The following is a 22842-nucleotide window of genomic DNA, read 5'->3' as shown; positions in this document are numbered from 1 at the left end:
GCGTTATTATCGGAGCGTTATTATCAGAGTGTTATTATCGGAGCACCCACGAAACTTCTGTATTGTAAATATTTGAAAAAATGATTACGGGGAATGTTATATTTAATCATAAGCTCTTCAAATTACAAAAAAATGCTATTTTCATGATTGAAAATATCTTTTAGTTGCGCCAGACCTTTGTCTGCACATTTTTTGAAGCCACCATCGTCCTTGCCTGGGGCAAAAGCGGTGTTGCCCCAAATTGGGCTGAAGCAAGACAGGGGAACTTTGTCATTCAGAAAGTGATTGACGGCCCGCCAAATCTTCATCCTATTATTCACTATAGGATTGGATGTTGTTTTTTCGAGAATCTTAGGATTGTTTGAATACAAAAACTGAGGCCACGGGAGTTTTAAGGGGGGGATCGCCTCAATGCCTTTCCATGCCGGAGATCCCTTCTCTGTGAAGTAAAACATGAGTGTTCTCATTTGGGTTGCCCAGTAATACCAGAGCAGATTAGGGCACTTCAGCCCCACTCTATCATACGGTAGCAATAGTAAGGACAGGTGGAGCCTGGGGCGTCTATTATTCCACATAAAATTACTAAACAATTTATCCATATTAGAAAAAAAATTAGGAGGAGGAGCTAAGGGAATATTATGGAATAAATACATCAACTTGGGGAGCACATTCATCCTCAGTATGTTGATTCTACCCATGAGAGAAATTGGGAGGCTTGACCATCTCTTGATAGATTCAGAGATTTTTCCCACAATTGGGGTGTAGTTAATTGTTGTCATGTCCTCTAGCTTGGGGACAATCTGGATGCCCAAATAAGAAAAGGAGTTTACTGGATTGAAATGACATGCATGCCCAGGTGGATTAGACCTCTCCTCCGAGTTGAGAAGCATTATGGAGGATTTTGAGTTGTTGGTCTTATACCCAGAGACCTGACCAAATTTAAGAATCAGCTCTATAAGAGCTGGAATAGAATCTTTCCATTTTTTTCAGAAAAAGAACCACATCATCGGCATATAGAGCTATCCGATGGTCAGATCCACCAATGGGTATACCTGTAATCTGGGTACTGTCTCTTACTGCAATTGCAAATGGTTCGATTGCAATTAGAAACAATAATGGAGAAAGAGGACAGCCTTGTCTACAGCCTCTTCCAGACCTTTATCGGTTTTGATGTAATGTTATTGCAGGTTACTTCTGCATATGGATCCTTATACAAAAGCTTTACAAAATTACAAAACTTTGTGCCCAAGCCAACCCCATCAAGGAGCTCAAACAAATAAGGCCACTCCACCCTGTCGAACGCTTTCTCAGCATCCAGAGCTGGCTGTATCTGGCGCCTCCTTCTGGAGGTGAAGAAAATTCAAAACTCTTCTTACATTATGGAACCCCTGGCATCCAACCATAAATCCATTTTGGTCTTCCTTTATGATTTTTGGAAGAATACAGTTCAGCCTTTTGGACAAAACTTTACAGAAAATCTTTAAATCTGAATTTAGAAGAGTAATGGGTCTCAGATTCTCACATTTATCATTTGGTTTCCCTGGTTTGGGAAGAAGTGTGATTAGAGCTCCTCTCAATGAGGGCGGGAGAATCTCATTTTGTACCGATTCCATCAACTTTTCCAGAAGGGGCTCCCTCAGCTTAGGTTCAAATTTTTTATAAATATCTATCGGTAGGCCATCCGGACCTGCTGCTTTCCCTGAGTCCAAGCCCATTATTGCCTCCGAGATTTCACCAGCTGTAAGTTCTGCCCCTAGAATGGATCTATCGTCCTCTGAAATGCTTGGCAGTTTCACTTGGTCTAGGAAGTCATTTTGAACCCTCTGCTCCTGCCTCTATTCAGATGTGTAGAGCTTTTCATAGTAATCCCTAAGCAATCCATTTATTTCCACTGGGTCTGCCACAGAGTCCCCCCCAGCGCTTCTCATCGCTGTTATAGTTTTTTCAGTTTGTAGTTGCTTAATGCGCCATGCTAGGACTTTCCCTGATTTCTCCCCCTCGTCATAGATAGATTGCTTCAGCTTAAGGAGATTGGCTGCTGCTTTTGCCACTGACATGTCGTTATATTGTGATCTTAATATTAGTAACTCTTGATGTATCCTAGGACAAGGAGTATTAAAATGTGTGCCTTCCAATGTTTTTATTTTTGACTCTAGCAATACTAATTTTTGGTTGGCTTTTTTTGTTTTTGAGCTTGTAAAATTGATAATCTGTCCTCTGATATAAGCTTTAAATGCTTCCCATCTGATGCATGCCAAGGTTTCAGAGGAGTTAGTTTCAAAGTATAAAGCGATTTGGTTAACCAGGTAGTTAATAAAATCTTGTGACCTGTGGAGTTTCACGAGATTCTGGTGTGGCATTTCAAAATAAAGTATAAGGATTAAAAGAAAACTACCCATGTGTAGTGGGTGTCCTACCACTCTGTAGCATAGAACCCGTGGCATCTTGGGTCGTTTTCTTTTAATCCTGATTTAAGCAGTTTGAGACTTTAGAAGGCTTTTATTTTGAAATGGCACATCAGAATCTCGTGATACTCCACAGGTCAGACCCAGAGGGGGTCTCCTACCACTGTGTAGCATAGAACCCGTGGCATCTTGGGTAGTTTTCTTTTAATCCTGATTAAATCCTGATTTAAGCAGTTTCTGAAACGTTAGAAGGCTTTTATTTTTAAATGGCACATCAAAATCTCGTGACACTCCACATGTCAGACCCAGAGGGGGTCTACTACCACTGTGTAGCATAGAACCCGTGGCATCTTGGGTAGTTTTCTTTTAATCCAGATGTAATCCTGATTTAAGCAGTTTGAGACTTTAGAAGGCTTTTATTTTGAAATGGCACATCAGAATCTCTTGAAACTCCACGAGTCAGACCGGGAGGGGGTCTCCTACCACTGTGTAGCATAGAACCCGTGGCATATTGGGTAGTTTTCTTTTAATCCTGATTTAAGCAGTTTTTGATACTTTAGAAGGCTTTTATTTTGAAATGCCACATCAGAATCTCGTGAAACTCCACGAGTCAGACCGGGAGGGGGTCTACTACCACTGTGTAGTATAGAACCCGTGACATTTTGGGTAGTTTTCTTTTAATCCTGATTAAATCCCAATTTGAACCTTTTTTAAGGTGGACCGGATAATTCCAAACGGGTTCTGAGAAACGGGTTCTAACTTCAGCGTTGTTGTTTCTACACTGTATTTTTTAGATAACGTTACATATTTACACACTTCAACTATAGGCTATTTTGTACTTGTCCGATCAGACAACTGCTTGAGGCACTTGCCTGAACAGAGTTTCCTGGTCCGGGGGAAGCTATAGGCTAGTTTACTGGTCCGGGGGAAGCTATAGGCTAGTTTACTGGTCCAGGGGAAGCTATAGGCTAGTTTCCTGGTCCAGGGGAAGCTATAGGCTAGTTTACTGGTCCAGGGGAAGCTATAGGCTAGTTTCCTGGTCCGGGGGGAAGCTATAGGCTAGTTTACTGGTCCGGGGGAAGCTATAGGCTAGTTTACTGGTCCGGGGGAAGCTATAGGCTAGTTTACTGGTCCAGGGGAAGCTATAGGCTAGTTTACTGGTCCAGGGGAAGCTGTAGGCTAGTTTACTGGTCCAGGGGAAGCTATAGGCTAGTTTACTGGTCCAGGGGAAGCTATAGGCTAGTTTACTGGTCCAGGGGAAGCTATAGGCTAGTTTACTGGTCCAGGGGAAGCTATAGGCTAGTTTCCTGGTCCAGGGGAAGCTATAGGCTAGTTTACTGGTCCAGGGGAAGCTATAGGCTAGTTTACTGGTCCAGGGGAAGCTATAGGCTAGTTTACTGGTCCAGGGGAAGCTATAGGCTAGTTTACTGGTCCAGGGGAAGCTATAGGCTAGTTTACTGGTCCAGGGGAAGCTATAGGCTAGTTTCCTGGTCCAGGGGAAGCTATAGGCTAGTTTCCTGGTCCAGGGGAAGCTATAGGCTAGTTTCCTGGTCCGGGGGGAAGCTATAGGCTAGTTTACTGGTCCAGGGGAAGCTATAGGCTAGTTTACTGGTCCAGGGGAAGCTATAGGCTAGTTTCCTGGTCCGGGGGGAAGCTATAGGCTAGTTTACTGGTCCGGGGGAAGCTATAGGCTAGTTTACTGGTCCGGGGGAAGCTATAGGCTAGTTTACTGGTCCGGGGGAAGCTATAGGCTAGTTTACTGGTCCAGGGGAAGCTATAGGCTAGTTTACTGGTCCAGGGGAAGCTATAGGCTAGTTTACTGGTCCAGGGGAAGCTATAGGCTAGTTTACTGGTCCAGGGGAAGCTATAGGCTAGTTTACTGGTCCAGGGGAAGCTATAGGCTAGTTTACTGGTCCGGGGGAAGCTATAGGCTAGTTTCCTGGTCCAGGGGAAGCTATAGGCTAGTTTACTGGTCCAGGGGAAGCTATAGGCTAGTTTACTGGTCCGGGGGAAGCTATAGGCTAGTTTCCTGGTCCGGGGGAAGCTATAGGCTAGTTTACTGGTCCGGGGGAAGCTATAGGCTAGTTTACTGGTCCGGGGGAAGCTATAGGCTAGTTTACTGGTCCGGGGGAAGCTATAGGCTAGTTTACTGGTCCAGGGGAAGCTATAGGCTAGTTTACTGGTCCAGGGGAAGCTATAGGCTAGTTTACTGGTCCGGGGAAAGCTATAGGCTAGTTTACTGGTCCAGGGGAAGCTATAGGCTAGTTTACTGGTCCGGGGGAAGCTATAGGCTAGTTTACTGGTCCGGGGGAAGCTATAGGCTAGTTTCCTGGTCCAGGGGAAGCTATAGGCTAGTTTACTGGTCCAGGGGAAGCTATAGGCTAGTTTACTGGTCCAGGGGAAGCTATAGGCTAGTTTACTGGTCCAGGGGAAGCTATAGGCTAGTTTACTGGTCCAGGGGAAGCTATAGGCTAGTTTACTGGTCCAGGGGAAGCTATAGGCTAGTTTCCTGGTCCGGGGGGAAGCTATAGGCTAGTTTACTGGTCCGGGGGAAGCTATAGGCTAGTTTACTGGTCCGGGGGAAGCTATAGGCTAGTTTACTGGTCCGGGGGAAGCTATAGGCTAGTTTACTGGTCCAGGGGAAGCTATAGGCTAGTTTACTGGTCCAGGGGGAAGCTATAGGCTAGTTTCCTGGTCCAGGGGAAGCTATAGGCTAGTTTACTGGTCCTGGGGGAAGCTATAGGCTAGTTTACTGGTCCAGGGGAAGCTATAGGCTAGTTTACCTGACTGCTCTCACTTCACCTCACTCGTCCTCCTGGCTTCAACACGGAAAAAAACGCTAACATTACATACAAGTCTGTCTGTCGCACGCGTGCTACAGGGCAAATAAATTAATCGCAGACATTTTTTTTCATAGCACGTGCGACATATTTCGCAATGTACAGCCCTGTCATTGGTACTCACATCGAAGCCTGTGTTTGGGTCCCAGCCCACGTGGCCGATGTGCCTGCAGGAGACATAGAACACACACACACACACACACACACACACACACACACACACGCACACACACACGTCAGCATGTGCAAGAACTAACACTCATGTACACCCACTCAGTATGCATGAGTGCATAGCCATACTGTAGACACACTCACACACAAACAAACAAACGAGTCATTGAGCGGGGATCTGAGCTGAAGACCTACTGAACGCGCCCTCAAGCCCTCACATGTGAGCCACCAACAGCTTGCTTCTTCAACTATCTCAAAAAACCCTTGTTTAAACTCTGAACACGCCCACAGGCACAGAGAGAGACCCCTGTTAGGGACTAAAGCGTGTGGCGAAGTGTGTGTGAGAGTGTGTGAGTGTGTGAGCTGGCTGTGAGAGTGTGTGAGTGTGGCTGGAAGCTCTCACTCACTGGAAGTTGCTGGGCGTGCCGATGTCGGCCTTGGTGAGCCTCTTGCCCTTCTTGTTCTTGGCCTTCTTGTCCTTCTTGGCCAGGCTGCTGTGCAGCATGTTGTTGAGGGGGTAGGACTGCTGCTGCTGGTGGTGGTGGGAGTTGTGGAAGCGCACGTTGTTGATCTCAGGGTTCTTGATATCCACTGTGGCCATGGGCAGAGCTGGGCCTGAGGGAGGGAGGGAGGGAGGGAGGGAGGGAGGGAGGGAGGGAAGGAGAGAGGGAGGGAGAGAGAGAAGGAAGGAGAGAGATGGGGAGAGAGGGAAGGAGAGAGAGGGAGGGAGAGAGAGATCGATAACCTGTCAGAACCTAAGATTCAGAAAACCTAGTTGGAATTTAACTGATTCATCAATTCATTTAAGACACAATGCTCATTTATGATCAGACGTATAGAATCTGATTAGAACTTAATTCAGCCTAATTCTTATCCTATCTTATTTGGCAGGAACAAGGCAAATTAAGTGACAAGTACGTGCACTTCAACAACACAGTCATTTAAGTGCATTCTCTGCCAGTCCCCATTATTTTCCAGCCCCACTGATACCAGAAAGACAGTTAAGAGACAACAGTGAGGTTCATTGATCAACATGTTTCAGTGGACAGATGCGCCCAGGTTCACCTCCACAGGGGCCCAGAGCAGCTCTCTGGTTCACCTCCACAGGGGCCCAGAGCAGCTCTCTGGTTCACCTCCACAGGGGCCCAGAGCAGCTCTCTGGTTCACCTCCACAGGGGCCCAGAGCAGCTCTCTGGTTCACCTCCACAGGGGCCCAGAGCAGCTCTCTGGTTCACCTCCACAAAGGCCCAGAGCAGCTCTCTGGTTCACCTCCACAGGGGCCCAGAGCAGCTCTCTGGTTCACCTCCACAGGGGCCCAGAGCAGCTCTCTGGTTCACCTCCACAGGGGCCCAGAGCAGCTCTCTGGTTCACCTCCACAGGGGCCCAGAGCAGCTCTCTGGTTCACCTCCACAGGGGCCCAGAGCAGCTCTCTGAATGGGCGCAGGATCAAGACATGGTTTCATGTGTCATCACAGAATACTGATATCAGAGATGTTTCAATACAAAGTTGACCCTCACTACCACTACCACTGAACTCTGCAACGCCCCAACTCTGGACTGGTTCAAGAAACTCCTTAAAGGAGAATGCTCGTTTTTGACAACCTGGACCTTATTTACGTCATATTATAAGACGTTTGACTCACCGAGATAACTTTGGTGTAACTCGGAGGCCTGTAGAAGAAATTTAAAATCCAGCGCGAGCCAAGTATATCCATGTAATGGTGGCGGACGGGGCACTGAGAATGCATCTTCTAAAAAATCTATTTTCTACCGCGAAACGGTTGTTTTCATCAGTCTGTCTTTATGAATCGCTAGTTGTGCTTAGAGTTGCGCTCTATGCGAGGGCTTGTTGTGGTTTTTCACATGCCTCTGTAATATGAGCTTTAGAAACGTCTTTAGAAACGAAATGGCTTCCCCACTTGCTCAAGCACGCATGCGCACAGCGCGCAGACTATTCTCCGTTACGTCTGTAGGCTACACTCGCGGCTCACATTCTCTACGCTACGATCGGCTTGTTGGTGCCTGGAATATTGTGTGCAATATGCCTGAATATTTATCAGATTTTAAGGATATAGAAGATGACTTGGATTAGAATATGATGGACGTCGATCGTAGCGTAGAGAATGTGAGCCGCGAGTGTAGCCTACAGCAGAGAATAGCCAGTTTGAGCGCTGTGCGCATGCGTGCTGGAGCAAGTGGGGAAGCTATTTCGTTTCTAAAGACATTTCTAAAGATCATAATACAGAGGCATGTGAAAAACCACAACAAGCCCTCGCTCTATGTAAGCACAACTCGCGATTCATAAAGACAGATTGATGAAAACAACCATTTCGCGGCAGAAAATAGATTTTTTAGAAGCTGCATTCTCAGTGCCCCGTCCGCCGCCATTACATGGATATACTTGGCTCGCGCTAGATTTGAAATTTCTTCTACAGGCCTCCGAATTACACCAAAGTTATCTCGGTGAGTCAAACGTCTTATAATATGCCGTAAATAAGGTCCAGGTTGTCAAAAACTAGCATTTTCCTTTAAAGTCGCACTGAAACGGACGTTTGAGATCATCTAACTTCCGTAGTTTGACGTATTTCACGCAAACAAGCTGTGAGGGTGGGACATATGTTTAAAGGAATTTGATTGGAACATTGACAAGTGGACGGGTTTTAAGAACTTTAGACAGATTCGATAGAAGGACAGCGTTGATTGACGGGTGGATGTCGTGAGATTATTGGCCTAAAATCTAAGGTACCTGTTGTCGTCATTGCACGTGACCTACCGTTTTCCAGGAAGTAAGAAATTATATACTTTGGTATAAGATTACAACAAAAGTAGAATTTTGTAATTTTTTTGCCACACATCGTTGGAATAGGTGAACACTATGACCAATTATGTGAATCAAAATGGGACAGAATGCTTTTTTCATTTCAGTGCGACTTTAAAACCTCTTTAACATGGCCTTTGACCTCTAGCTTCCGTTACTTAAAGGGACCCCGAGGAGTTTATTTTTGGTTACAAAACAGTCTAATTTTAATGTGGGTGAATCTACGTTACCCACACTTGTTTGTGTGTCCATTTTCGACAAATGTCATTTCTTGTATGTAGTTTATTTTTAGATTATTATTTAGTGGTCAGGTCGTTCAGAACTTCCTTGGAATGACTAAACTATTTACTGCAGTAGCCTACGCCGCCGACAAGATGAAGAATAATTTAAATATGACCGTTATATATTGTCAAAAGTAACGTTACTTGTAAGACCTATGTAATTACCTCGTCGGTGGTCATCGTTCCATCTTCAAAACACCCGGCTCAGGTAGCTAAGGTTTACGATGGGGAGGCTAATGGGAAATGTGGTCTTTTTGGGCGTAAAACACTTCCACTTCCTGAAAATCCTTGTAGGGCCTTTAATGTTGTGTGTCTCTGTCTACAATGTTTGTCTCTTGTCTGTTCTTGCCCCTATGTAAAGCGACCTTGGGTTTTATGAAAGGCGCTATATAAATGAAAGTTTTATTATTATTAATAATTATTATTATTATTATTACCACGGACATTCAGACAAAAGTTTTGGACCATCAGCAGTGTTGTGTCAGTACTGAAGGGCACCACCGCAGTGGCTATGGATGGAATGAGATGGTTATAACACAACACCATCCTGATGAGATGGTTATAACACAACACCATCCTGATGAGATGGTTATAACACAACACCATCCTGATGAGATGGTAATAACACAACACCATCCTGATGAGATGGTTATAACACAACACCATCCTGATGAGATGGTTATAACACAACACCATCCTGATGAGATGGTTATAACACAACACCATCCTGATGAGATGGTTATAACACAACACCATCCTGATGAGATGGTTATAACTGTTCAGGAATTTACATCCAAACACCTTAAACCTTTGTCCTCTCACTTCTCTTGTAATTCATCACCTCCCCCAAATATTCACATAGCTGTGCTAACATACAAAATGGCTTCCAGAGAGGCCATCTGTCTACAACAGAATAACCATCCTTTGTCCCCAATTGCCGCCCTTTTTCTCATGTCACATGTCTGTACTCTTGGCCACGCCTGCCATTTCATATGATGTACAATGCAGTAGCCAATCACATCCTGGAAGGACCTTACCTGTGGTTTGACTGCATATAAGGCACACTAGAAGACCAAACGGGCACTTCGCTGAATAAACCACCCTTGTTGCGTTTTCAGGAAGTCCTTGCGCTCGTATGCTTTTCACAATAAACCAGACTTAACCTTTTGAACGAATCTTGGTAAATCCTTTTGACTAGATCAGTTATTTTACGATCACAGTTGGCGACGCGGATGAAAATGGGAGGACTGCCTGCGTGTTGATTCGGGATTCCAGTGGATGAACTGGTATAGACAGACGTGTCGGTCCATATGGGCTTGGAAAATCAATCTTCTCTCTTGCGCCAGAGCGCACGCTGAGATTATTTCCTCAGTTCTTCCACTGGATTCTTGAAGCTCACAGGTACGTTTAAACGAACCCTCTTATGGTTCTGAGTTGTATTTGCCTTGTTTTAGTTTCGGATTGTGTGGGTCTGGCGTATTGTTGAAAGCAAAACTCCCCGGGGAAGGTGGTGGCGAAAGGCGTTGTTTTTAACAGTGGCAGTTTAGGATTGGTGATATTGCATTGTTCTCTGACTTCGTCCTTGTTTAGGCTACCGGGGTTCTCTTCAGAAGAGGTGTAATTTTGGGTTTGGGACTCGCTCCCTTACAGTTGATGTAGACTACAGTTTAGATTGTTTGTCGGCTCGGCTGTAGTTAAGAAGTGAGAGTGCACTTCTAGGATAACGTTTTGGGTTGCTTTAGTTCGATGTTCCAGAATTAGCACTGAAGGGAACCTGTTGAAGTTCGCAGTGAGTGCGATTTCCAAATTGTTGAAGTTCGCAGATAGTGCGATTCCCACAGGGTTGAAGTTCGCAGATAGTGCGATTCCCACAGGGTTGAAGTTCGCAGTGAGTGCGATTTCCAAATGGGTTGAAGTTCGCAGTGAGTGCGATTACCAGCTAATCTCCGGAGTGTCTGTTTTTGTCGTGTTGTTGTGTTGTCTTTGTGTTTGTCTAGCGCTATTTTCGCCGGCTCAGTGGGATTTTTGATTGCATTTTTGAGCTTCGGCTCTTGCCTTGTATTGTTTGTTAAGCGCGCCTATTATCCAGGTAGGTATTGTTCACATTTTGTACACTGTTAAATCGTAACTGCTAGATTTCCAGTAGGCTAGCTGGTTGTCTGGGAGACGCAGGAAAACACCACTCCGCTCTCCCGGTGATCCGCCATCGAGCCAGAGAACAAAGGACCAGTTGACTGGGTGAGTTATAGAGCGGTTTAATGTGTCTTTGTTTCTTTCGAAATTGTATTCTTTCCCGCCGTGAGTTAACTATAAGGTTTCCTTTCATTGCTGTTTTGGGGTTTTAGGCTGCGTCGTGTTTATTAGGGATTTGTTTCAGTATAGTTTTTATTAAACTGAATTCCCTGCGCACGCCCACATACAACATCCGGGTCTTACATGCAACATTTTGGGAGCACCACTAGGTGTCCCTGTAACACCGGCTAATAACATATGCTATATGCAACAGGATTCTACTGCTAGCTTGCAATTTGTCTAGCCCTGATGAGATCTCGTTATGCGCTAAAGCATTTTCGATTTCTTACATCCCCATCTGACATTTAGTGTTAAATTTTTAGCTAAGATTCGGGCTCAGTTAGGGGGTGTTTGAGATGTCTAGGTTAAGGGAAAAGCCTGTTAATTCTATAGACTGGTCTGCTTTTAAGATTTGGGAGAGAGTAGCACGAGAGGGTTTTTTATTTAGGTCAGGAAGGAAAGATAAGGAGGTTCAGCAGACAGTCTCTCCGCCATTTCCCCAGCAGAATAACTCTGATTTAAAATTAGATTTTTCCCCCTCGACTCGTTGCTCTGTTGCTGTTCCCCCTTTTCATGCTCCCGCCATTAGCCACGCCCCTTCTCTCTCCCCTCTACAATACGAGTTAAGCGCGCCCCTTTCTACGAGGTATTCGTCCGAACAAGAACAGGTCAGGAAGGAAGAATTGGCTAGAGCTATATCCGAGGCTAAGTTTAATTTGGAACAACTGCAAATGGCTAGTGATAGTCTGGAGGGACCGCAAATACAAGCGCCACTGATACGCTGCCCAAACCCTGTTCCTCGCCCTTCACAAATAAATGATGCAGCTGGTTATGCGGCCTGGACTCCAGAGATTACGGTTTATAGACCCTGGCGCTCTGATGAACTACGTGATGTAGCTAGAACCTTGCCCGATCCAACCAAAGACATTGACGAGTTTGAAAATCTTTTTAACAGTTTAGTTCGAATGTATGAGCCTCACGCAGAGGAAATCGCCATGATCATGAGACAATGCCTTGGGTTAAAATGGGTCGAGGTGAAAGATCTGTTTGACATTACGTTGCCTTTTTCTCATGCCGATTTTGCCGACCAAAACACTGCGCTGTTGAACAGAATCAAAACTCGATTCCCTAAAAAGATGGATTGGGACCGTATCACATATTGCAAACAAAATTCCGATCAACAGTTCGAGAAATTTTGGGAACGGCTAGAATCAGTTTTCGCCGCACACAGTGGCATGGACAAAGCGAACGCCGATTATAAAAAGATTTTGAAACAACATTTGATATATAACTCTATCTCATCTTTGTCCGACCAAGTTAGGTTGATGTGCCACACCTGGGAATCGACTTCTCTCGAAGAAGTTGTTGACCATTTCCGCTATGCGGAGCGTCTAAGTGATCACATTGAAAAGAGGGAGTTGAAAGTGATGAAGCTAGGTGCAGCCAGATTACAAGCTGCTCAGTTACGACAGCTGGACAATCAAACTGCTGGTGCGAGGTGGAACCAACAACGACCACAGTGGCGACAGAGAAACAATAGGAAGCCTTCTGGTAGGGTTAGGCGAGGAAAAAGGTATAATCGAAGTGAAGATAGAGATGATTCATGCTTCCATTGTGGTCAGTATGGCCACTGGATTGAACGGTGTCACAGTTACCGCAAGCTGAATGAAAAGGAAGAGCCTCCGATTTGGGGTCGAGCGCCACCTGCTGGAGTTCCCTTGAACAACCCACAAGGGAGATTTTAACTAGCCAAGATAGAGCCATATTTTTTTTAAGGTAAATAAACAGGAGAAGACAGATGTAGCTGAGGACGTAAGGTTTGTGCATGATGGTGGGAGGATGAAATAGATAGAATAGAATAGAGCCTCTGAGTCTTAAGTTGTTGAGAATGTAGCTGAGGACGATCTTTTAGGTATTGGTGCGAACTCAAAAGTCTGACAGGGTTTTGAATAGGTGTTTGAGTTTAGGTTATGGTTTTCGCTTTGATTCAGGAGTTTATGTTTCAATAGTCAATGAATGGCCATAAGCTGTTCGGTTATGCATTCTACTGTATGAATTTAATTCACATAATGATGATGTATTTGTGAGGAGTTGGCTTTAGGCCTTCCCCTCTGCTATATTGACCCCAGTCTGTGTTGAGTGTTATTTTTCAGGTGCTATGGACCCTGGGCGGCAGGTCTTTGAGGAGCCTGGATCGTGCCTTCCTGGGGACTGCCTGGAACCTGTTGTTTGTCTGTTAACTGTTGTTTGTCTTGTCTATCTCTTTCTTATATATGTAGGAACATGAGGTTACTGGATGTTTAGCATTATATGTCATTTCTGTTTAAGCGTTCTTGTTCGATAAAGCTTGAGGATGTCGCCTACATTTCACCTGTGTTTCTGATTCAGGTGTGTGTACACGTCTCCTTGGTTAGATTGTTCTGTTTTGTAGAAATTTAGGTTTAGTCTATTTCTATAGGATGTTCTGTTCCTGTGAAGTTCTGTGTTGATGTTTTCAGATTTTCCTGGAGTGCATTGTGTGGGCTACCAAGGAGTGGTTGCCCCTCGCCAGCACGAAGCTATGAACTGTGTGGAGTCACGAATGACTTGAGGGTCATTCTTGGACATTTCTGGAGTGTTCTCCCTGTTTCAGACGGGGTGAGCTTACCATCTTGCTACGGACATTGCTCTCTGGGTGTCAGAGAGGACTGCGACACGGGGGGGTTTGATGTCTGAAGATTGCTCCAGCATGGAAAGAGGATATGAGACAGCGCTGAGGGCTGTTCTCTTTTGATGGGGCTATGTGCTAGTAACCTCTGGCCCCCGATTTGCTTTGTTGCTGTGTGATGATTTGGTTATTTGTATGTGTTTAATGTTTTTGTTAAATATCTCATGTTTATAGTTTGAGGCACATTCATCGGGGCTGAGTGTTTTTCTGAGTGTTTTACAGACAACTGTCGTTCCGGGAGTGATGGGTGAGTGCCGAACCAGGAGACGACACAGAACCGGAGGTGGAGATGGAGGTTACCGGCCTGTTTCTCTACAGATGGGCGACCTGTGGTTCGTGGGATGCAGGGCCAACGCCATGTCACCGACTCACCGTGAGCGACAGATAAGTATGACATAGGGAAGAGACCATTTTGTCCGAAGCGGTGCCCAATACTCTGTCCTCAAATGCAGAAGAGGGAAGTTTTAGATATACAATATTTAGCTATACAAATGAAGCTTTGATGGATTTTTTGATTAATTGATAATTGATGTTTTCTTAATTGTAAATGAAGCCAGTTCATTTTAGTGTCATTTTATTTGAGTGATGCATTTTTTTCCCCCATCTCTGTTTTATCCTGACTTCAGGAAATTTGTTTCTACCCTTAGGGGGAGTTATTTTTTTGAGACGAGAATGTGTTTATTTTATTTTATTTCATAAAATCGCGAGAGAAATTCTAGAGCCAAATCCAATTGCCTTGATCATGACTGGGGACTGGGCGTGTTAAAGTCATTCTTACACTGCCCCTGATGTCACTGTAGGCTACTGCAGAGCCTAGATCCAAGATTACAAAAGCTAGATTCCCCACTGACAAACTACATAGACTGACGAGCCGACTGGCTCTAATGACACTTGAACAGACACCCTGTTTAAGTTTTCCTGACTGAATAACACACTTTTTCCCCAAAGCAGGAGCTTGCACTTAACCATGTTTCTGAGTATCTCCAACAGACTGCTGATAACCGTTCCTGACCAAAGAGGGGAACAGGGAGACCAGACCAGAGGACTCAAAGAGGGGAACAGGGAAACCAGACCAGAGGACTCTCCTTTTGCTCTTCTGTTTTGTCTCTGTTGTCTCTCTCATCTGTGGATCCACAGATGGAGCACTTCATCAGCCTGTACTGGGGGAGCGGGAGCGCCGAGGTGGCCCTCCAGCAGCACGACCCAGGCCGGCCCTACGTGAAGCAGTACCGTGTGGACCGGGCTCAGTTCAAGAGCCTGTACGTGCTGCTGGCGCCCTGGCTGTGTGGGGTCCACACAGACACCGTGTCCCACCGCGCCTTCACCCTGCTGGACCAGGACAGGGACTCCCTCCTCACCTTCCGAGAGCTCGCTGGCTGACCGCTCTATGCAGACCTGCCCAATGGGAAGAAGGAGCAGATGAGCAGCCTGAGAACAGGCCAGAAAACATGGAAGAGAAGTAGATGTTGCGGGATGAACCTACCCGTCAAAGATGGAACAATCAGCACCAGGACATTCTGGCCTGTGTGGAATAGCTGTCAAAAGTAGCTGAGAGGACGGTCCATGCAGCCGAACCAGAGATCTCAAGGGCAAAGCGGTCACTGCCACACTGTCCTCTCCTCTGATGAGCAATCGGAGAGTGACCTTGACAGTCACCGCCACACTGTCCTCTCCTCTGATGAGCAATCGGAGAGTGACCTTGACAGTCACCGCCACACTCTCCTCTCCTCTGATGAGTAATCGGAGACTGACCTTGCCGGTGTCCAGGAATTTACATCCAAACACCTTAAACCTTTGTCCTTGTAATTCATCACCTCCCCCCAAGTATTCATCAAGCCCCCTGCAAACCTTAGTTTCAGTCTCCCCTTTGTAATTGTAAAACACCTCAACTCTCCCCCTTTTGTAATTGTAAACACCCCCTCTGCCTAGCTCTTCCTCATCCCTTTGTTTAAGTCAGAAGGGCCACACCTTCGTCTTCAGACCTTTGTTTTCTTTGTTTGTCACATGTCTGTACTCTTGGCCACGCCTGCCATTTCACATGACGTGCAATGAGTTAGCCAATCACATCCTAGAAGGACTTTACCTGTGTTTTGACTGCATATAAGCCAGAGCAAAAGAGGCTGAATTCACTTCTCTGACGAAACCACCTTTGTTTGCGTTGTTCAGGAAGTCCTTGCGCACGTATTGTTTTTCACAATAAATCAGACTTAACCTTTTGAACGAATCTTGGTAAATCCTTTAAAATCCATTACAGTTTGGCGACGCGGATGATCTGGGAGGACTACCTGCGTGTTGCCGGGATTCCAGTGGATGAACTGATCGACAGACGTGTCGGTCCATAGTGGGCTTTGGAAAATCAATTTTCTCTCTTGCGCCAGAGCGCACGCCGAGATTATTTCCTCAGTTCTTCCACTGGATTCTTGAGGCTCACAGGTACGTTTAAACGAACCCTCTTATGGTTCTGAGTTGTATTTGCCTTGATTTGGTTCAGTTGTGTTGGTCTGGATTGGTGAAAACAGGAACCCCAGCGTGGGTATTTAGTCCTACCGAGGGTAGGGCGAGCATGGTTGATGTTTCGTTTCCAGAACGATACCAACTAGCTTAAGCCTCATTGTTGATGTTTCGTTTTCAGAACGATACCAACTAGCTTAAGCCCCGTTGTTGATGTTCGTGTTAGCACGATTGCCAACTAGCTTCGAAGTGATTGTTGATGTTCGTTGAAGAACGATTACCAACGAGATGGTAGCTACGGGAGTGATTGAGAGTTTTTGCAATCCGCGTTTCTTGGAGAAACGTTTTCCCCTTTGATCCCGGGTGACTTGGTAAACATAACGAGAAGTTAGCTTTGACCAAGTGGCTGTACAGTATTTTGGTAGGATCTAGACGTCCAGTTTAGCCTGGACCGAGATGCTGGTGCAGCCGGGCATGCTTGTTTGTAACGTGGGCCTTTGTTTCGTCTTATGTCTTATGTGTTCTCTGTTGAGCCTCAGCTCTTAGTTTGTATTGTTTGTTACGCGCGTCATGGATCCAGGTAAAGTATTGTAAGTATTTTTGTACACTTTTAGACTGTTAAAGTTCGTAACTGCTAGATTCCAGTAGGCTAGCTGGTTGCCTAGGAGACGCAGGAAAACAACTGTCCCGGTGATCCGCCATTGAGCCAGAGGAGAACAAAGGACTTCGCTGACTGGGTGAGTACTAAGCGAATTTAATGTGTCTTAATGTGTGTTTCTTTCGAAATTGTATTCTTTCCCGCCGTGAGTTAACCATAAGGTTTCCTTTCATTGCTGTTTTGGGGTTTTAGGCTGCGTCGTGGTTATTAGGGATTTGTTTCTTTAAATTTCCCCGCGCTGCCAAAGACAACTTCCGGGTCATACATGCAACATTTTGGGAGCACCACTAGGTGTCCCTGTAACGCCAGCTATTAAAAAATGCTATATGCAACAGGATTCTACTGCTAAACGTCTAGCCTGATGAGATTGTTGCGCTGAAGCATTATTCTGCGAGCGTTTGTTGGCAGATTTCGTTATGTGCTAAAGCATTTTCGATTTCTTACATCCACATCTGACATTTTAGTGTTAAATTCTAAGATTCGGGCTCAGCTAGAGGTGGTTGAGATGATTAGGTTAAGGGAAAAGCCTGTTAATTCTATAGCACCCAACCAGGCTGTTGCTGCTCCCGCATTTAGCCACGCCCCTTCTCTCTCCCCTCTACAATACGAGTTAAGAGCGCCCCTTTCTACGAGGTATTCGTCCGAGCAAAAGCAGGACAGGAAGAAGGAATTGGCTAAAGCCATATCTGAGGCTAAGTTTAATTTGGAACAACTGCAAATGGCTAGAGATAGTCTGGAGGGACCGCAAATACAAGCGCCTCTGATACGCTGCCCAAACCCTGTTCCTCGCCCTTCACAAATAAATGATGCAGCTGGTTATGCGGCCTGGACTCCAGAGATTACGGTTTATAGACCCTGGCGCTCTGATGAACTGCGTAATATAGCTAAAACCTTGCCCGATCCAACCAAAGACATGAACGAGTTCGAGAATCTTTTTAACAGTTTAGTTCGAATGTATGAGCCTCACGCCGAGGAAATCGCCATGATCATGCGACAAGTACTTGGGTTAAAATGGATCGAAGTAAAAGACCCGTTTGATATTACGTTGCCTTTTTCTCATGTCGATTTTACTGCACAAAACGCTGCGCTGTTGAACAGAATCAAAACTCGATTCCCTAAAAAGATGGATTGGGACCGTATCACGTATTGTAAACAAAATTCCGATGAGCAGTTCGAGAAATTTTGGGAAAGACTGGAATCAGTCTTCGCGTCACACAGTGGCATGGACAAAGCGAACGCCGATTATAAAAAGATTTTGAAACAACAGTTAATGAATAACTCTCTCTCCTCTTTGTCTGACCAAGTGAGGATGATATGCCACACCTGGGAATCAACTTCTCTCGGGGAAGTTGTTGATCATTTCCGGTATTCCGAACGCCTCCGACATTACATTGAACAACGGAATTTGAAAAAAGTCAAGGATGGTGCCGCTAGACTTCAGGCTGCTCAATTGAGACAATTAGACATTCAAAATAAAGGTGCAGGTCTGAAACAAAAACGGGGACGGCGACAAAGGGAGAATAGGCAACGTAGCAGTAGGTCTAAGCATGTTCACAGGTACAGACAGAGTGGGAAAGATGAGGCATGTTTTCATTGTGGTCAATATGGTCACTGGATTGAACAGTGTCACAGTTACCGCAAGCTGAATGAAAGGGAAGAGCCTCCGTTTTGGGGTCGAGCGCCACCTGCTGGACTTCCCTTGAACAACCCATAAGGGAGATTTAAACTAGCCAAGATAGAGAGATTTTTTTTGACAGGGTTTTGAATAGGTGTTTGATTCAGGAGTTTGTTTCAATAGTCAATGAATGGCCATAAGCTGTTCGTTTTATGCATTCTACTGTATGATTTTCATTCATATAATGATGATGTGTTTTTTGAGGAGTTGGCTTTAGGCCTTCTCCTCTGCTATTGAACCCAGTCTGTGTTTGAGTCTTATTTTTCAGGGTGCTATGGACCCAGGGCGGCAGGTCTTTGAGGAGCCTGGATCATGCCTTCCTGGGGACTGCTTGGGACCTGCTGTTTGTCTGTTTAACTGGTTGTTTTGTCTCTCTTTCTGATATGTAGCTTAAGACATAAGGTTTGTGCATAATAGTGGGGGGAATAGATAAGGGTTGCCAGTGTCTTAATCTGAATGCAGCATCTCATAACCCAATTTATATATATTTTAAATGGTTATGTTAAATATCTCATGTTTATAGTTTGAGGCACATTCATCGGGCCTGAGTGTTTTTTCTGAGTGTTTTTTACAGACAACTGTCGTTCCGGGAGTGATGGGTGAATGCCGAACCAGGAGACGGGCACAGACCGGAGGTGGAGATGGAGGTTACCGGCCTGTTTCCCTACAGATGGGCAATCTGGGGTTCGTGAGATGCAAAGCCAACGCCATGTCACCAACTCACTGTGAGCGACAGATAAGTATGAAACAGGAGCAGTGCCCAAATACTCTGTCCTCAAATGCAGAAGAGGGAAGTTTTAGATATACAAATTTTAGCTATACAAATGAAGCTTTGATGGAGTTTTTGATTAGTTAATTGTAAATGAAGCCAGTTCATTTTAGTGTCATTTTCTTTGCCCCATCTCTATTTTTATCCTGACTTCAGGAAATTTTTGCTTTCACCCTTAGGGGGTGTTGTTTTGTTGAGACGAGAATGTGGGTATTTTATTTTATTTTCATAAAATCGCGAGAGAAATTCTAGAGCCAAATCCAATTGCCTTGATCATGACTGGGGACTGGGCGTGTTGAAGTCATTCTAACGCTGCCCCTGATGTCACTGTAGGCTACTGTAGACTGGCTCTAAAATGACACTTGAACAGACACCCTGTTTAAGCTTTCCTGACTGAATAACAACATTTTTTCCCCAAAGCAGGAGCTTGCGCTTAACCATGTTTCTGAGAATCTCCAACAGACTTCGAAAAACCGTTCCTGACCAAAGAGGGGAACAGGGAGACCAGAGGACTCTCCTTTTGCTCTTCTGTTTTGTCTCTGTTTGTCTCTCTCATCTGTGGATCCACAGACGGAGCACTTCATCAGCCTGTACTGGGGGAGCGGGAGCGCCGAGGTGAGCCCTCCAGCAGCATGACCCGGGCCGGCCCTACGTGGAGCAGTACAGGGATGGACCGGGTTCAGTTCAAGAGCCTGTACGTGCTGCTGGGCCCTGGCTGTGTGGTGTCCCACCGCACCTTCACCCTGCTGAACCAGGACAGGGACTCCCTCCTCACCTTCCGAGAGCTCGCTGGCTGACCGCTCTATGTGGACCTGCCCAGTGGGGAGACAAGAGACTACCAGGAGCAGATAAGCAGCCTGAGAACAGGCCAGAAAACATGGAAGAGAAGTAGATGTTGCGGGAGGAACCTACCCGTCAAAAATGGAACTGTCAGCACATCCTCGGCCAAGTGGGCCATGGGAACATGTAATAATGGATTTTATTGAACTCTCTCCATGCCAGGGATGTCTTCAACAGAGTGAGGACCGCCTTCCTGAGGCTAAGGAGGGGTTCCTGCATCACATCTCTCCTGGGGATTGGGTCCTGGTCCGCGACCACAGACGAAGGAGCTGGAACTCGCCGAGGTGGCTCGGGCCGTACCAGTTTCTACTCATCACGCAGACAGCGATCTGAGAGGACTTCGTGGATCCATGCAAGCCATTGCCGACGGGTCCAAGCAGCAGAGGACGGTCCACCAGGGGATCGCCAACACCAGGAGATCAAGGATGCAGCTGAACCAGAAAGCTCAGAGGCCAAAGCCATGAGCTGCCACAACTGTCCTCTCCTCTGACGAGGAATCGGAGGAAAAATGACCTTGCTGGTCACCTCCTTCTCATGATCGTTATGATGGCAACATGGAGAAACTCACAAGATGCAACACACACGCACACACACCTGCACACACTGCAACTAACATTGAACATAACTGATTCAAGCAACGCGACATTGAAGTTGCGAGAGAAGAGAAGACACCTTGCATTCCCCAAATGACATTCTATTGCCCAAAAGAGAAGTGTCACCTAAATGACTGTTGGATACACTGTGAACAAGAGTGACCTTGACAGCCACCGCCACACTCTCCTCTCCTCTGATGAGCAATCGGAGACTGACCTTGCCGGTCACCTCCTTCTTGTGGTTGTGGTATGACAATATGGACCGCACACACTGGAACCTACATTAAACATTCAGAGACGCACACATGGAAGCTATGTTCCATAGGACATCACATGCGATTATTCACAAGAGTGAATGAACTTTGAAATAATCTGAAAAATATCATATTTGTTTACAAGAGTTACAATGGTTGAAACATGAGTTCATAAATAAGTTTGGGTTTTTCCTCTAAATTGACCAAGAGGTTTTTTGCCCCTCTTACACTGGTAACCATTTTATCTTTTTTTTGCCTTGTTAAATCAAGTTTTTTTTTTTTTGGTGAATGGTTGTCCACTCTTAGACTATAAATAGTATATAATCATGTCATCTTTTTTTATTTTGTTTCCTGTCAAATTTCTGAAACAAGGGGTTTTGGTGCGTGATTTTGCACGTGGAAAGAAAATAATAAAAAATAAAAAAAGTTTTTTTTTTTTTTTTCTCCACCTAGTGGAGAGATTATTTCCTTTCCACATGTATAGCATAGCTGATTGTTTACACTGTGTTTGGATTTTATATTTTATTTTTGTGTACCTGTTCAGGCACAAATGGGGGATTGTCCAGGAATTTACATCCAAACACCTTAAACCTTTGTCCTTGTAATTCATCACCTCCCCCCAAGTATTCATCAAGCCCCCTGCAAACCTTAGTTTCAGTCTCCCCTTTGTAATTGTAAAACACCTCAACTCTCCCCCTTTTGTAATTGTAAACACCCCCTCTGCCTAGCTCTTCCTCATCCCTTTGTTTAAGTCAGAAGGGCCACACCTTCGTCTTCAGACCTTTGTTTTCTTTGTTTGTCACATGTCTGTACTCTTGGCCACGCCTGCCATTTCACATGACGTGCAATGAGTTAGCCAATCACATCCTAGAAGGACTTTACCTGTGTTTTGACTGCATATAAGCCAGAGCAAAAGAGGCTGAATTCACTTCTCTGACGAAACCACCTTTGTTTGCGTTGTTCAGGAAGTCCTTGCGCACGTATTGTTTTTCACAATAAATCAGACTTAACCTTTTGAACGAATCTTGGTAAATCCTTTAAAATCCATTACACCGGTCACCTCCTTCTCGTGGTTGTGGTATGACAACGTGGACAATCTCAACAGCAATGACTGCACCTCTAACCGCACACACTGGAACCTACATTAAACATTCAGAGACGCAAACATGGAAGCTATGATCCAGGGGAAATTACATGCGATTATTCACAACAAGAGTGAATGAACTTTGAAATTATCTTGAAAAAATATCATATTTGTTTACAAGAGTTACAATGGTTGAAACATGAGTTGATAAATAAGTTTGGGTTTTTCCTCTAAATTGACCAAGAGGTTTTTTGCCCTTCTTACACTGGTAACCATTTCATCTTTTTGCCTTGTTCAAACTTTAAAATCAAGGTTTTTTGGTGAATGGTTGTCCACTTTTAGACTATAAATAGTATATAATCATGTCATCTTTGTTACCTTGTTTCCTGTCATATTTCTGAAACAAGGGGTTTTGGTGCGTGATTTTGCACGTGGAAAGAAAATAATCTTTTTTTTTTTTTTTTTTTGCTCCACCTAGTGGAGAGATTATTTCCTTTCCACATGTATAGCATAGCTGAATGTTTAAACTTTGTGTTTGGATTTTATATTTTATTTTTGTGTACCTGTTCAGGCACAAATGGGGGATTGTTCAGGAATTTACATCCAAACACCTTAAACCTTTGTCCTCTCACTTCTCTTGTAATTCATCACCTCCCCCAAATATTCACATAGCTGTGCTAACATACAAAATGGCTTCCAGAGAGGCCATCTGTCTACAACAGAATAACCATCCTTTGTCCCCAATTGCCGCCCTTTTTCTCATGTCACATGTCTGTACTCTTGGCCACGCCTGCCATTTCATATGATGTACAATGCAGTAGCCAATCACATCCTGGAAGGACCTTACCTGTGGTTTGACTGCATATAAGGCACACTAGAAGACCAAACGGGCACTTCGCTGAATAAACCACCCTTGTTGCGTTTTCAGGAAGTCCTTGCGCTCGTATGCTTTTCACAATAAACCAGACTTAACCTTTTGAACGAATCTTGGTAAATCCTTTTGA

At 45.0% G+C, this 22842-nt stretch overlaps 1 protein-coding gene across 1 annotated transcript in view; it reads right to left on the bottom strand.

The window, feature by feature from the left end:
* Positions 1 to 22842, bottom strand: part of wasla (WASP like actin nucleation promoting factor a) — a 49518-nt gene that overhangs the window by 10968 nt on the left and 15708 nt on the right. The window contains exons 6-7 of the mRNA XM_084452845.1: positions 5824 to 6031; positions 5370 to 5412 (exon numbers count right to left, since the gene is read on the bottom strand). Coding sequence (XP_084308971.1) covers positions 5370 to 5412; positions 5824 to 6031 — 251 coding nt within the window. The remainder of the gene's footprint in view (positions 1 to 5369; positions 5413 to 5823; positions 6032 to 22842) is intronic.

This window comes from Borostomias antarcticus (assembly GCF_949987555.1).
Source record: "Borostomias antarcticus genome assembly, chromosome: 18".
Classification (NCBI taxonomy): Eukaryota; Metazoa; Chordata; class Actinopteri; order Stomiiformes; family Stomiidae; genus Borostomias; species Borostomias antarcticus.
Note: the sequence above shows the minus strand (reverse complement) of the source record. Positions and strands in the feature narration are given on the sequence as shown.